General features: G+C 42.1%; 1 protein-coding gene across 1 annotated transcript in view; it reads right to left on the minus strand.

Annotated features, from left to right (window-relative positions):
• The window catches only part of ror1 (receptor tyrosine kinase like orphan receptor 1), a 40,771-nt gene that overhangs the window by 7,776 nt on the left and 16,311 nt on the right, over window positions 1–16,684 (minus strand). The window contains exons 6-8 of the mRNA XM_022765723.1: window positions 2,697–2,824; window positions 1,045–1,362; window positions 29–274 (exon numbers count right to left, since the gene is read on the minus strand). Of these exons, the coding sequence (XP_022621444.1) occupies window positions 29–274; window positions 1,045–1,362; window positions 2,697–2,824 (692 nt within the window). The remainder of the gene's footprint in view (window positions 1–28; window positions 275–1,044; window positions 1,363–2,696; window positions 2,825–16,684) is intronic.

The raw sequence follows: 16,684 nt of genomic DNA on the forward strand, positions 1-16,684 counted from the left end.
CAGACTTAAACATATTGTGGTCTCTCACCACAGATGGGTATGTCACAGAGCTCCAGTGGGACCCCCTCATCCAGCGTGAAGCACCACGGGGCCTCAAGTTTGTTCCCTGGGTTGCGGCAGTACGAGTGTCCCCCGTTCAGCTCTGGATAGCGGACGGCCAGGTAGGGGTGGGTGTGAGGATACTGTGAGTTCCACGGCTGACACTGACGCCCCGACTTTGTCTTACTGACTGTCCCGCGGTAGTCTGACCCGCTGTTGTTGTAACACTTGTGATCTGGGAAGCAAGGACGAGGTTGTGTGTTACTTGATTGTGTGTTGGGTTCGTTCTTTTTGGCTGACTGGTGGTGGTGGATGCGGCTTATGACTGAACTCAAGATACCCATGTGTATTTAGCGCTCATGTGTAGCAGCATTGACGGATGTCTTTGGTGAGCTGCTGGTGGACAGACAGAAAGTCTACACATTTGTTTAATGGCTTCCAAAAATCATTACAAACCACTTTGCAGGAATATCATATAATATTCAGAGGGAAATAATGCGATACCTCGAGTATCACGAGAGGGATACTGTAAATTTTTGCATTAAAATAACATATTCTGCAGTTAAATTTGATGTCTACAAATATAAATAGCATATTGTAGCATAATGAGAACTTGCAACTGAGGAGAGATTTCTTCTGAGTTTGACTAGAGTTGTGAGGATTACCTGATTGATTTATTAGTTTATTAAAAAAAATAAAAATAAAAAATTATTACTTTGATAGTAATCATTTTTCAAGCAAAAATGCCAAAAGTCTTCCGGTTGGAGTTCATCAAATTCTTTGTTAAAGATGATAGTAAATGAAATTTCTTTGGACTAAATGATCAAATAACTTATCTGAGAAAACAAAGGGCAGAGTGATTGACGATGACAATAAAATTGTTAATTTCTGCACTATGTTTAACCATAGGTGGCCCATAAAGTTAATTCTCATATATATAATAATGAGCAGCATTAGCAGTAGTAATAAAGGAAGTCATTAAATCAGCAGGTGAACTAGTCTTACTCTTGTTAATGGGCTCGGCCATGGGGATTCCTATCCTCAGACAGTTCGCGGCCTCAGGACTGTCGGGGGCGGCGAGGTCGTCACAGTTGGGCAGCTTCAGTCTCTTCAGGATTAAAGGGTTTGACCGGGCAATGATGTACTCCGTTTTACACAAGTCGTTCTCCAGGATCTCACACTCGTCCTTACACAGGTCCCGGGGTTTGTCGGTTCCCGAGCTGCGGTCGCATGTCGGGAAGGCAAAGTGGCAGAGAGAAGGGATGGCAAACTGGGAGCAACGGTCGGACAGATGGTTGGACGTCCCAATCATGGTGAAGGCCGCTGAGAACGAGGCACGCAAAGGTGGGATTAGAACAGATAAAGGCCCATGAAGATTCTTTCATCAATACAGTTTGGCCTCAAAAATTCATCAATAAATTTAGCATCTAGATGAATATTAAGGTTTTTAAGAGATAAATACTGAATAAAAATGAATTATTTCAGATATTCTTTTAATTCATTGTTTCTTCATGTGGGATAAAAGAGGGAAACTGACAATCGAAGCTGAAGCTTCAAATGTTTGATTAATGGTCACACTGCATGTTTATTGCAAACATATGCTTTTCTGGTGGTCATTGTGAGTCAGGCAGATCTGCTGCGGCTGGAGGAGAAGATAAACAATTAAAAAGTAAAGTTGGCTCTAATCCAAATGCTTCTACACTGCATCTTTATAATAATAGAGATCAGTAAAGGTGACATTAAATTTTAGACGGTGAATGGCTACCAAATGTGGATTTTCTGGATATGAAATGAATGATTTACAGTTCCACAGTAGGCTTATTACAGCTCTGTGGCATCATAAATCTTAATTATCACTTCTCCTTGATGTTTCACATTACAGTCTGAGTTCATGGCCCCTTTGTCCCTGAACTGTTCGGGGGAAAAGCTGACGGCTGCACGGATGTAATCAATAACACGCACATTAATCTGACCTCTGAGGACATGCACATGCAAACACACAAAACAAAAACGCAGACGCAGAGACACGGACAAGTAGAACAGTATGAAACAGTTTGTGGGCCATGTGCGCTCCATACAGTGGTGACCCCGCTGAACTTCCTTTGAACTCCATAAATGATGTTCTGCTTTCTTCCTACTGCATTTTAATTAAGGTTTACCTTCTTAATGGTCTTTATTTGCTGAGGGTTGTCACTGATTTAAGGGATGAAGATTTACAAAGGTGCTCTATCGGCACTGGCTGCTGAAGACATATGTGAGCAGAGATTTCAAGTCAGGAAAGAACTGCTAAATCCTACTGAACTCACTGGATGAAAGCAGGCTGTCGACTTTTCCTGTCAGACACAAAACTCCTGAGAGGGAACGACTAGTTTGTCCTTAAAAATAATGTAAGGCTTTGTTGATCTGGCAACATTCAGTGTGGATGGATCATCATCAAAGTCTGACGCGTCAGAAAAAACAAAATGATACAGAATCTGTCCAGTGAAAAGTCTGAAAGAAATGCCAATGTGCTGCAGAAGAAGATGTATGTTATGAATGAATGCCATCTCACTTCACATGCAGGAACAGATTTGGACCAATCTCAAGACTCTCAAGCAGAGGGACAAATTGCAGTGAGGTGTGTGAAACCCACGGAAAAAACATTTCCTCTTTCTCACCTGTAATCTGAGTCTCGATCTCGCCCTGCATCTGCAAAGAATCAACGAAGATGCTGCGGTTACCGATGAAGCGGGCGCAGGCTATGCCTCTGTACGGTTGGCAGAATCCCTCTTCATCAAATTCCTCCCTGTGACGTACAGAAGCACAGAAAGGGGAAAAGAGAGGTGGAATATTTAGTGAGTAATAAGTTAGTTTTAATTTGGCTGAACAATATTAGCTTATCCCTCGGCTACATTTATAGTTTAGGAGAGTTAAAAAAGACCAGATACGCAAATACGCTGCAATACACAGAAGCACCACTAGATGTCAGTCTCTCTTTGTATATCACACAGAACCATCTGGTTGCACTTCTGTGGAGAGAATAGCCGTTTCTCGTTGTGGGTACTATAACAAGAGGTCTCCCTTTGCTTGGCTAAAGATAAATCACACTCAAGTAAAAGGCAGAGATCTAAAATCCAAACACCCACACACACACACACACACACACACACACCCCAGTTCACAGTACAGATGTAAACCGCGTTAAGAATTAATGTTTGGCTGTTTGACTTTATTCCTGTTTATGGCACAGAGATGTCATCATGAGCCATAATTTGAAACATATGGACAAAGAGAGAGAGAGAATCGGTTGATGATCACGTTTGCACAACTATACAACTTTTACCTCCTTCAGTGACTCTTGATTTCACACATTTTCTGATTTGAAATCCCAGGTTACGTTATTCGGTGTTCATGCTGTTCTTTTTTTAATCCATTTATCTCACTCCCTCTTTCTTGTTCTGCCTCGATCTCTCACCTCTCCAATTCTGAATACACACGCACGCACGCACGCACGCACACACGCACGCACACAAACCACATGCTGACTAGCAGGCTATTTGCTCAGTGTGAGATCACTGTGTCATGTGCTTTAAGTTGTGCCATATGAGTACTGTAAGACCAGGCACAACCACAATATATAGGGGAGTGCATGGTGCCACTACACACGGACACACACAGACACAGACCCACACAACCGAGCACAAAAGAACCATACTGTAGCTACTGGCCGAATGAAAGTACATCCTCGTGCTTCAGACACCGCTGCTCGTGTAATAACAAACAGAGGCGCTCCATTACGAACTGACAAGACTGTGAATTCTTTGGAAATACTTCAAAACATAATTATAAAATGGATAGGTGCAGTCTTTAGCTCTGATTCGCAGATAAATAATGAGAAAAACACTCGCTAAGAATCAGCCTTTCTACTCTGAAAGAGCTCTGTTTTAAATAACAACACAGTGACTGATGTTTCATGGCTTCATGTTGATTTAACAAACAGTACATTTTCTACTTTGATTCTATAATAAACTTTTGCTCCCTCTTTCTGAAAACAACAGCAGCAGCACAATGCTTCACTTCAAATTGTGCCTGACAGTAAAATAGAGCGTCTTGTGGCTTAACGCTTCATTATCACCAGTACATTTCCTGCTGCCTTTGTTGACATGAGTCAGGGAGTTTACAGGGGACGTGTGTGACAATGTGTGAATTACACTAATTACTCCACAAACTGCAAACCTGCAATAAAATGCTTTAAAGATGCACCTGAAAACAAGGTGACAATAGTATAGGCATGCACACACAAATGCATGAGCATACACACATACAACTTTAGTAATGCCAAAGGTGTGTAAGCACGGTGTGAGTTCAGGGTCATTAGGTTCCCGCTCTCTGAGGAGTGTTAAGTGACTGAAAGGCCAAGGTCAGATCTCTGACTCTACCTCTGTCTGTACAGATTTAAATGAGCTTTCCAGACATGGACACACACAAACACACACACACACACACACACACACACACCCACACGCACACACACACACACACACACACACACACCCACACGCACACACACACACACACACACACACACACCCACACGCACACACACACACACACACACACACACACCCACACGCACACACACACACACACACACACACACACATACACACAAACACACACACACAGTGGTCTGCATACTGCCAATTCCACAGAGATATGGTAACATAACATTTACAGCTTAATACAGGTTTAAGCAGATTTTATCCTGGGAATATGTAATTTCCTACTAAAATGCGGATATCAGTAATAATGAGTTCATGTTGTGGTGTGCCTGCAGATGGCTTAGCACCCCCTTCATCAAACCACAAACTGCTACATCTTCAGATATTTTTCCTTTTGGTGGAGGCTTCTTCTCTTTAGGTGAAAATCATGTCTGGCATTAAATCTGTAAGAGGAGAGTCTCTGTGTAAAAAAAAAACTTACCAGTGTGAGAAGTACTCGAATGATGTAAGGGATCGCTGATTGATTGGGCTTCCAACATTCTGAATGTAATGAAGCAGAATACGAGAATGCAGCTAGGGCATGAGAAAACGCACACAGAGGATAAAGAGCGAGGGCTGGAGTGTGTCCAGGCAGCCGAGAGGTTAGCTTGGTTGTGCGTCACTGAAGACGGTGGACACACACACATCCACACTAACGTCAAGCCACACACAGACAAGTAAATGACAAGGGAGAGCAGACGATCCACCACAATGCAGCCAGATCCCCGCGGGCAAATTACAGCTCAGGCAGGTCCAAACGGCCTCGACCGAACCAGCTCAGTCAAAATCACAAATCGCCCCTCACTGCTTTCTGTATTTGAATTTCTTTCACTTTTCTCCAAGTGCAGTTAGATTGAAAGCTGTGTCTGAGAGGCATATTAAAGTGGCTGTATCCTGACCAGTATGGCGTAAATGACTTATAACATGTTTAAAGAGAGAACTTGGTAGGAAAGACGCATCTACAAAAACCTAATCACTCTGAGACATCTGAGGTTTTCTGAAAATCTTTCCCTAGTATCCATTTATTTCTGTGTGTTTGTATAAGCTATCCCAGGCAAGGAAAGCCAAGTGCGGTTGCTATTTGTGTAAACAGTGGATGGCTGTTTAGGCCTTTTATTTTACACACCAACGCCACGGGCCCTCTGTGTAATGTTTTATAATATTTAATTACAAGGAGAGGCTTTTCCGTCTGAGACCCAATCTATAATCCAGAGCTAAACAGAAAGGCGAGCCCGACCACAGAACCTAAACAATGTATTCAGGACACTGATTCATTGTCCAATTACATTTTTTCCAACCTCATTATTTATTCAGGGAAGCGCTTGGTTTCCAGCACCACTCTGATTCAAATCCATATGGTTACATACATTTACACCTGAGTGGTGCCAATAAGAACAGGGAAGTTTAACAAGCAGTTTAAAACTGTGCATCTACGCAGAGTTGCAATGTTTGTTTGTTTTTTAATCAAATCAAGTTTTTTTTGTCAAATCAAGTGGAAAAGGTTCCTTAGAGAATAGTATGTAAAATGTATGGATTAGCTGAAGATAAGAAATGTAGCCAGAAAATATTATATAAAGCTAAATTGGCAACATATCTGCAAGGCAGCAACAGGATACAATATACTTGCTTTCTAATGTGCACACACAGACACAACAGCACAATTACAGACACACTCCCCTGACCTCAGAGACGAAGGTTTTGCGGGTGATGACCAATGACAAATGAACCATTAACAGGAAAGAGAAAGTTTTTCAGGTTGAGGAGGTTGAATATTCAGCCCACAAAACACGGATGATTCATTCAGAGTCGACTCCACACTTAATCATCCTCGGAGAGAAGTTCAATTTGGCATCAAAGACAAAACAACTGGATTCTTTTAAAACTCATAATCGATCAAAATGTCAGGACCCGCCAACACCCCCACCCTGAATCTCTCCTGCAAAGATGACTCTTGATTTTTTCCACAAAGATTGTCACACAGCACAGCACTGAAAACTGCTAGATAAAAAGTAAATGGAGAAAACGGCAAAGTACCTTCAACGAAGACGACGGAAGAAAAGAGAAAGAAAGACACTAATTGATTGATCAGCTGTCTTTGTTTTGATGACTGATCAATCAATGCCATAGCAACATCTCTTTGGCAAAGCTAGTGATGTGTGAGTTTATGCTGGAGTCTGTGTGATCTATCCAAACCCTGCAGCTGGACTAGAAAATCTATTTTTTTCCAGCATTGTGAAATATCAAAGTATAGGCCTACATGTGAGAATGACTACACAGACTTCCGAGCATGGGAGTATTCCTTAAAATACCTTCCAAAAACACCTTGGAAAGTGTGTGACATTCCTACTGTAGCACATCTTCTGTTTATTACAGAATAAGCAAACCCCGTAGTTGGGTCTGTGCTTTGGTTTTATGTTTTGATGATGGAGGAAATCTTTAGGCAACAAGCTGTGGGCTGGAATGACGGGTTTGCGTTGAATTTTGGGGTTAAGAGGATGTGAAACTTAACACTCTTTGTCGGAGGGGATTCGGAGAGGATGCAATTTGAGGGTGAGGGGATGAGGGGCGGAGCCCAATGACATTTTAGATTTCAGGGTTTCGTTTCTAGGAGTCACTGCGGGTGTTGAGTGAAGAGGAGATGAGCTGCATGAGGTCGCAGCTGTTGTATCCTGATTGGGGATGCCCCTCAGCTTGTGCCATATGTGTGTGTGTGTGTGTGTGTGTGTGTGTGTGTGTGTGTGTGTGTGTGTGTGTGTGTGTGTTTTTAAAGATATATTGAGCCAAAATGTCTTCCCAGCTCCCTGGTGATGTTTTGAAAATACACATCTTTGAATTGTGGTGACTTATGAAACAATGATAAGCTATTACAAAAATTGTGGATTTGATGACACAATTCAACAACTTCAATTAAATCAAGAAGTGTGTTTTTAGCATAGCTCAATTTTTAGGTCCTGAAATAAAAAAGAATTCCTTTTTAACATCTGGTCAGTAACAACAGATGAAAATGATCTTCCTGGACAAACACCGTTTCTTCTTTCTTCTTTTTTTTTTATCGCAGTTTCTGGTTGATCCATCACAGTGAGCATCAAGTCTGTATCTATTTTGGTAAAATTTGCATTATTTATGTATATTAGTGAAGTTTGAGTGTTGATTGATTTGAAAAGTGTAAACGGTCATCAGTCTGTACTTAAGATGCTTGACCACACAGCAATAATGTAACATTGACAAAATGAAGCCTTGAAATTCACTGGGATATATTGTACAACTAAAGCAGGTTTTTAGAGTCTGCTAACTCTTTTTAACACCAAAGGGAAATGAATGGAAAGAAATAGATGCCTGAAACGGTAAAGAATATTAGATTAAGATTATTTTAGGGCATTTCTCTATCATTTTGTTTTGTAGCAAATTCTTCCTACCTCAAGTAAGATAAGGTGATGGACTGCACAAATGACATCTAACACACATTACACTGTACCTCCTCTGTGTTTGTGAATATTTGTATGTGTGTGAGATGTTGTGTGCATGTGTGTATTAAAGGGAAGGTGTCCAACAACAAATCAAAGACACTTGTGGGTCTGGAAGGGAATGGATTGGTAAGGAGGATGAGAGGAAGAAAACAACAGACAATCGTGTGGTTGCTGTCCTCAAGAGATTGTGTTTCCTCCCTGGGAGCAGGTCTGACACAAAAGAAAATGAGAAAACACAATCTGTTCAGCATTATTATGTCTGTTTACAATTACGAAAGGTACCACAGAATTAATGCTGAGCTAAAACATAAATTTAAGATGTTGCCAAGGTCTCACTTTTTCACTTTTATCTGCACAATGTTGTTGAAATATATGCAGATATTTTGCAACGGCCAACAATGACTGTACGGTCGTAATTCATGTGTTGGGTGCTCTTATACCGGCGTCAACTCATGGACAGCGTAATTCAATTATCATACGAGAATTGGAGAATGCATGTGTGGCTGCCATATGTAATGATCTTTCACTGACAATGAGCCAAAATGGCCACCAGAGGCTGAGGTTGACTGGGGTCTGTAGCTGCCAGTGGCCCGTGACCGCATTGGGAATGAACAGCGGGCGAGAGCAACTGAGGCGCTGCATTAAGATACAATGGAGAAAGAGAAGGCCCTCCTGGGTCCTCGTGTTACTACTGCTCACTGACTGCAACAATAGAGGCTTCTGTCGGAGAGAAGGTCGGAGAGATTCAGAGTGTACTGAAAGAAGAAGGACGCAAGACGAAGCATAAGAGACGATGCGGAGAGAACATCAAAAGACTAGAAACTGCAGCAATCGTTCGTTCTCTGGAGAATTTATTACACAGTTATCTACCTGTAACTTTCACTTGCATACATGTGATTGACCAGTGCAGTGCATTGCTGTTGTCATATCCTGTTGTGGCAAATAAATGAGGAGGCTGCATTTGAAAGAGTGCCATATTTTTAGGCTTTTAGTGAGCATTCAGACTAAAAGCATTCATTCATTTATCGATTCATTAGCCATACTGCTGTCTGTCAACGTGCTAACATAGAGACAAACAACCATTCACACTCATTCACACCTACAGCTAAATTAGAGTCGCCAATTAACCTAACCTGTATGTCTGTGGAGCGTGGGAGGAAGCAGGAAGCCCAAACAGGAAACCCACACAGGCACGAGGAGAACATGCAACATGGATTTTCCGAATTATATTTGTCTTCTCACCTGTACCTGAAGCAACAATCCCCGTTAAGGCAGCCTCTTGACCAAAAACAGCCAGGTGTTAAAAAAAAATAAAAAATGGAATGGGCTGCCTCAGCGGGGGGAGAAGACAAATATAATTCAGAAAGTCCATGTTGCATGTTCTCTTCGTGCCTGTGTGGGTTTTTCCTGCTGGTACTTCCTCTGACACTCCACAGACATTGAGTAATTCTTTCATGAATTTATTTATCAGATGTCAAAACACAAAGGATTTTACTTCTTTGGAAAGTTATTGTCACAATAGTCAGTCTTCACGTTAAAAAATGTGTGCTTGAACGGATTTGAGTGACTAACACTGATTCAGCTCAACTGAATTCTTTTTTTTTTTTTTTCTGCCAGAGGCATTTGCATCTAAACCCATTCAGTATCAATAGAGTGGTCCCATTTAAATGAATCAGGGGGCTGTGTCTCTACATGGAGGGCTAATGTTGCCTGTATATGGCCCAAGTCATAGTGGCTATCTCTGCTCATGCTAAACACTGTGTACAGTGCTGTGTGTTTATTTCAAACAAGCAACAGTTTCTGTTGCCAGAAATGTAAAATGCATCGCTTCCAGTGAGTAAGAGGAATTTTCCCAGAAAACACACAGCTGGCACTGCTGGGCTCCAACAGTAAATGCTAAAGCGTTTATGAAACTGCTCACGGTTGAATTATTCTTGATTTGAGATAGAAAGTAAACATTTATTTATGTTAAGATTTCACTGACTTGTAACTTGGATACCAATTTGATCTAAAATAGTACACAGAATGACTCCCAGATATAGATGCTGGTGTTTGAAGTGTTGGACTGCGCTCTGCAGAGGAATTTGTTTCAGGGCCCAGTCTTTGCCCACACAGGCTGGAAGTCATGACTGTGGATGAAGCTAAAGAGTTTTAATAACAGGGTTAACACATACTCAGTGATTTGACATGCAGGGAAGGACCCTACATCAATCCCATCACTCCTCACAATGCTCCTGATCTGATGACATCACTTCCCTGGAGGGTTGCAGGGTATCATGAGGTGCAGTTGGGGGAGGGTTTGGGGAGTGAGGGTGTCAATCAGCCTGTCAATTAGCAGGACAGGAAGGCAATATGTCTCCTAAAAGTTAACATAAACCCAGTGGTGTTTAGACAGACACATACACACACAAACAAATGGAGGACAGGGGTCACACAGTAGAATCCATTACTACAGAGGTGAATTAGAGGAGGAGGAGGGAGGGATGATTTTGTTTGACTAATCGCTGACCCACTGGGGTTAGCGATCCCTGAAAATAAGTACCACAGACAGAGAATGCAGAGGGTCCAGGAAAGCATAAAAGCAAGGAAGGGAAAGTAAGAAAAGTGAAGTCAGAGAGAGAAAGTGGAAGGACTGGAAACAGTTAGGAGCTCTAGTCAATGAGTCCAACTGCTGCTGAACAATGTATTATGTGTGTGTGAGTGTGTGACCTCAAAACAACATCAGGCTCAAGCAATCTTCTGCTTTTCTTTTGTTGTTGTACTTTCATTCTCATGTACAGGTGCCACTAAAAGCCTGACAACTGTCACATCTCAGCTGTCAAGCTGCTTTCAGACAGTGAGGGGGAAATTCCATGTTCCCCGGTTTGAATCGTGGCGGCTCCCAACTACCTCCGGTCCTACCCGCCTTTACACCACAGGCTGCTGCTAGCCATCGAGTATGATCTCATCACGCAGCTAAAATAGTGGTTGTGGCTTAAAACAGATGACATGGTTAGTCATATGAAACAATTAATGCTGCAAGTTTTGCTTCTTAGTGTTATGAACGTTTATTGTCTCAGACAGGATGATCAAACTTTGAGGCTGATGTTGCTCAAATACCATCCCTCTTCATTTATCTGTCTGTTTGCTGAAGAGGTGAATCATTTAGGGAACACATTTCCTTTGCTGTGGTTTTTGTGGTTGCCATGGTCACACGCCGAGCCATGGGAGCAAGTTCCTATGCCTCCTGTGCTATACCCTTGCCGCTGCTGCCACCACTGACTTTGGCGGCATGGCCTATGCCATACAAAAAGGTAATCTGTGGGTTTGGCCTGACTCTGCTTCCCTCTTTCAAGTTCTCCATGATTCCTTGGCTCCTCCCACCTCATTGAGGGGCTGACCTCACCTGTTTACAAGTCTACATGTATTTGGTTCCAAGATGGCTCCCTCCCTCCCTCCAGGAAGACCAGTGCCTGTGTTTAATTTATCCTTTGTTCATGCCACATGTAGTATTAGGTAAGCACCTACAATAGTACCAATACCCACACTTCACCACTGACTACTTATTTCTGACATCATGCTTTGCTTGTTTTGATTATATTAAATAAATTACCTTCTTTATTAATTATAACTATGTGGATCTTTATGACCTTAATAAGCTGGACATATCTAGTATTGATCATCTCTATCACACTTTTACAGACAATCAGGAAGGGCTAACACATGTACTTAATGAAAATCAGGGCTTTCATTTTACAATATAAAGGACAGTGTATTTTAGCACTGACAACAGTATTACAAAAATAGCAGATCACAATCTACTCTTTAAATGTCTTTTTCCCCTGGAGCAATATTACGAACTTTGCAAACATTTTCCATTTGTGCTGCTGTAAAAATTCTTGTCTTTACTTTTTTTTTTTTTTTTAAATAGCATTCCTTGAATTGACTCCAGGCTGCCTCCAAACATCCGTGTGGAAATAATAATAACAGGAAAAGCAAATAGTAAGAAAGAAAAAGGGAAAGAGATAGCCGAGAGCAAAGCCCCCTTACTCACACACACACACATCCACACAAACACACACACCCACACCCACACACTTTCCTGCATGATTTACGACAGCTTATTGCCTAGATCACAGATCAGACTCTGAACACACAAAGGCAGACACTTAAACAGACAGGAGGACACATGTTCAGGCTGAATGGCTACTGACGGTGCTAAAGGAACAAGAATACACACGTCTGAAGACAAGCGTGGCTTCCTGAGGAAAGTGGAATAATCCTTGATGAGAGCGATTAAGAGTCACTAAAGGCATGTATTGTGGGGAATGAAAACACTGTCACACTGTGGAGCCCGTAAATAATCCCTCTCTACACACTACGCTGTCAAAGGTGTCTGCAGGACACAGAAAGCAAACAGAAAGGGCTTCAAGTTTGGTTAAAGGATATAAAGCTTAACACATTCACACAGTCAAACAAAGCTGATAACAGCTGATAAGCTGTTGACAATGTGCTTTGTATGTCTTTGTCCAATGGATCAATTTGCTGTAATGTCAGCAGGTACAAATCATCACAGGAAAATATCAGATTTTGATGCCAATCCCTAAAAATCAGACTCTTGGTTACTTTTGTTGCTTTCATGAATTCAGCCACGGACAGTAGCCTCATTACACCAGACTGCAATGCAGCTGCGAGACTTACTGGTGACTTAATGATGACTTACTGATGACTTATAGAAAAGTTGGGCAGAGTGCCTTCTCTGCCTACACATAAAACCAACATCTGACATTCAAGCATGTCATATGAAGTTTCAGAGAATTTGGGGAAAATTAATAATGACATGGCTTTATGAAACTGAAGCAGATAAGACACGTTGAAGGAATGTGGCCACAACAGAAGGGTAGATCACAACATTTCCTGAGAAAAAGATTCCTGGAGCACACTGATTATCACAGATACTCAGATTAATGAAGTTAATCCTTTGCTGAAAGACAGCCTCTGTGCAACAAGTAATATTTACGTAGGTTTTCACTTTGTCAGGAATCACATGGAGGACTAAAAACACACACTGACAGTTATCAAATGGATAAAATAATATGCAGGCCAAAAAAACTGACATGTACATGCAGACACACTGAATATTTTTGCGAAGTGCTGACTTCTCAAAACAGTCTGGACAGGATATGGCTCCTGAATCTTCCAATAAAAGATAATTTACAGGCTCCTGCACTCTTAAAACCAAACAAGACTAACTAGCACATTATTCAGCTGGTACAAGGGCCAGACACACACTCTCAGAGCTGTCGTCCATATTTTACAACATGGTCTACATGTATGTGTTTATGTCATGTATGCTCTTCTGTGTGCTCCTATGAATTTACAGCTTAGGGTCGTCTCGAGGTAGAAAAGAAAATGTAATACAAAAAACAGCAAACTGATGGAAGGAAGGGGATGGGATGATAATATTATCTTATAAAGCTTAAGTCTGTTTTTCTCTCTCCTTCTCTCTCTCCGTTCCCACCTTCTGTCTCCAGATCCCACCGACATGTCCGCCTTTTGGGACCAATTCAGGTTACACTGACAACACAGGTTACGCAGGCTCCAGTGCTATCCAGCTAAGTTAAATCCAGTTAAATACTCATGTTAGTCCCATTTTTTATTGTGTAATCTCTCTGTAGAGCAAGATCCTCTTGAAGTTAATCTCTACCATCAACTACCACATCAGTTGTCATTTGAATCAGTCCACTGTTGTCTGAACTTAACATCCAGAGGTGAGAGCTAAATTTAGAGCGCTAGACTTTCTGCTCTATCAAAACCCAAAATGACCTACAGTCATATGCATGCAATTTGCTAGGCGCCAGGACCAATAACTACAAAACTGATTGATAAACTGACATCAACTGATAAAGGGAAAGGGCATCCTTGATCAACACTCTCAACATCAAACTGCATTGATCCTATTAAGCTCTACAAATGACTAAACATCCACTGGCTCAGACTCACAGGATAGAAGTTCACACTGCAAACAAAAGCCTCTATTTATACCCAGAAACACTAAAGGTACACTGTGCTTCACTCTGTTTCTCTCACACACTCAGCCACCAGCAGTAAGGGCAGAGAAAGAACACGTTCTGTGCATACTTGCATGTATGTGCGTTTTTTTTTTCTGTGTATGTGTGTGTGAGTGTGTGTTCATGGGAGGTTTAGGTCAGAGTTCAGGGAAACCCCACATACCCCATTCTAGCCCTTGTAACCCTCAGGGAGGAGCCATGATTCACACACTCACACACACACACACACACACACACACACACACACACACACACACACACACACACACACACACACACACACACACACACTTTCTTAAACCATAGACTTTACCAGACCTGACCTTGACCAGACCTGCCAACAGGATCACCAACAGACAGACACAGGGGATTCTGGGAAACAGGAAACAGGAAGTGGGCCCTGTCCAAGCTGAGTGTGAAAGCCCTGTTCACAAAGAGTTGTGTATGAAACTCTCCGTGTGTGGTAAAGTGCGTTAAGACAGACTTGCGCCCTTACTAACACCTAACAAGGTAAATTGCTTTAATGGTTAACGCCGGCTACACATCATGACAGTCTCCACGTGTGTGTGTGTGTTCACATGTGTCGGCCTGTATGTGTGTGAAGCCCCCCTGACCCTGGGCAGCATTTGGCAGAGAGGCATCCAGGCTTGTGGGAGGGGGCTGCAGTGGGATCTCTGGTTTCAAATAGGGCCGGTGCCCTGGGACCGGGCCATGTCAAAGGCCCTGTCCCCGATGAGCCATATTAGGGCCCTGATCCCCAATCAATCAGCACCATGCTAAAAAGAATCCACAACAAGACGGCAATTAAGCCCCAGCGAGGACTTAACTAAACATGTGTGAGAGATAGGGTTTGCACAAGTAACTGTGTGTGTGTAAGTCTTTGACTCTGTGTTTTATGAAGAAGTGTGAGTGTGTGTGTTTGTGTGACTGCGAGTGGGTAAAAGCCTTGTGAGACAGCCCCTGTTCACTCCGGACGTGCAGCGTGGAGGACAGAGGTGAAAAAAGTCTCAGGAGGCTGTCTTTGTTTTTCCTTGTGTATCAGCGTAACCACATACACACAGTGGTAATGTACACACACATTTAACAACCGAAACGCCATCCAAAAATGAATGCAAACATGGAGAGAATACTGTTTTTTACCTTTTGCCAAGAAATTTTAATCCATTTTCCATGTTTGGCAGTTAACAGGACCACTATGCAATTTGGGGATACTGCAGCAGCTATTGCTCTCACTCCTGGTTAAAAGTATGGGTTGAGAAAACTCCACTGCTACAGAGTCTGTTGTTGGCAGGTCCAAATAGAGTCTCAGTGACTTTCAGAGTGAGAAAGATGTTTTTTTTTTTTTTTAAAAACTGGATCCCGATATTGAAATAAGTTTAGCAGAACCCCCTGCATCAGTCTGATTTGGAGTGCTGAAGTGCATCAGTATGTGGCAGAAGAGCAGTGCCTCCAAAAAATGAGTGGGCCTGTCATCCCCTCAGTCTGAATGGGTGCGATGCTTGTGGTGTGGAGCAAATCATCATCAATCCTGGCCAGCATCTGAGAACCACAGCAGTGTTGACACTGGCACTGAGGTGAGGAGAAGTGAAACCAAAATCCAGGGTTTCTCAATACAGCAAACACACGTTCACAGTCTGAGTTAAGAGGCTATTGTGACCAAAAACAGCACTTACTCTATGCTGCGGGCAGCGGGGTGGTGGGGTGAAAGAGGGGGCTGGTTTTTAAACAGTGGACCTGGGTTCAAACCTGCATATGTGGCTCAACTGTCCTTGAGCAGGACACTCAGAGGCATAATTCATTTCAGATTCTGCACCGAGGGAGGGGCATGTTGTTTATCAAACAAGCACACCAACACTGCACTGCAATTTGTCGACCAACATGTTACCAGCAAGTTCTTCTCCTTTATGTATATGCATTTAAAGCAATAGTTCAACACTTTGAGTAATATGTCTATTCCCCTTCTGGCTGAGAATTAGATAAGAGACTGATATTCTCTAGTCTCTGCATGTTGAATATAAAGCTACAGCCAGCAGCCGGTCAGCAAAGCTTAATGTAAAGATGAAAACAGCTAGCCTAGCTCTGTCCTAAGGTAACACCATCTACCAGCACCTTTAAAGATTACTGATTAACACTTTAAAACAAGTTATTTTTAAACAAATTGTATTGTATGGGTGTGTGACTAGTTGAGCTTTAGAGGTGTTATTAGGCAGATTTCTATTCCTACCGTCAAACAGAGTAAGCTTAGCTGTTTACTCCTCTCTCTGGTCTTTGTGCTAAGCTAAGCTAACTGGCTGCTGGCTATAGCTTACAGACATGAGAGTGGTATTGATCTTCTCATCTTATTTTTTGCCAAGAAAGTGAAAAATTTCACAGTCACATATAAAGTGGGATTACCGAAACATAGAGAGAAATACTACATCTAAGGTTAATTGCATATTCCTGTGGATTTACTTAGGTACCAGCGACTTGCAAAAGTCGGTTTTGTGTGGAAAATTCTCAGTCTATAAAAAAGCCGGTGATTAAGAGGTGCAGGTATATTAAGAAGGCTGTGGTTGGGAAGCTAAAATCCAATTACCTTGTATTTTACAGAGGGACAGTGGATAAAAAG

The sequence above is a fragment of the Seriola dumerili genome, unplaced genomic scaffold, assembly GCF_002260705.1.
Source record: "Seriola dumerili isolate Sdu_G_001 unplaced genomic scaffold, Sdu_1.0 BDQW01000002.1, whole genome shotgun sequence".
NCBI lineage: Eukaryota > Metazoa > Chordata > Actinopteri > Carangiformes > Carangidae > Seriola > Seriola dumerili.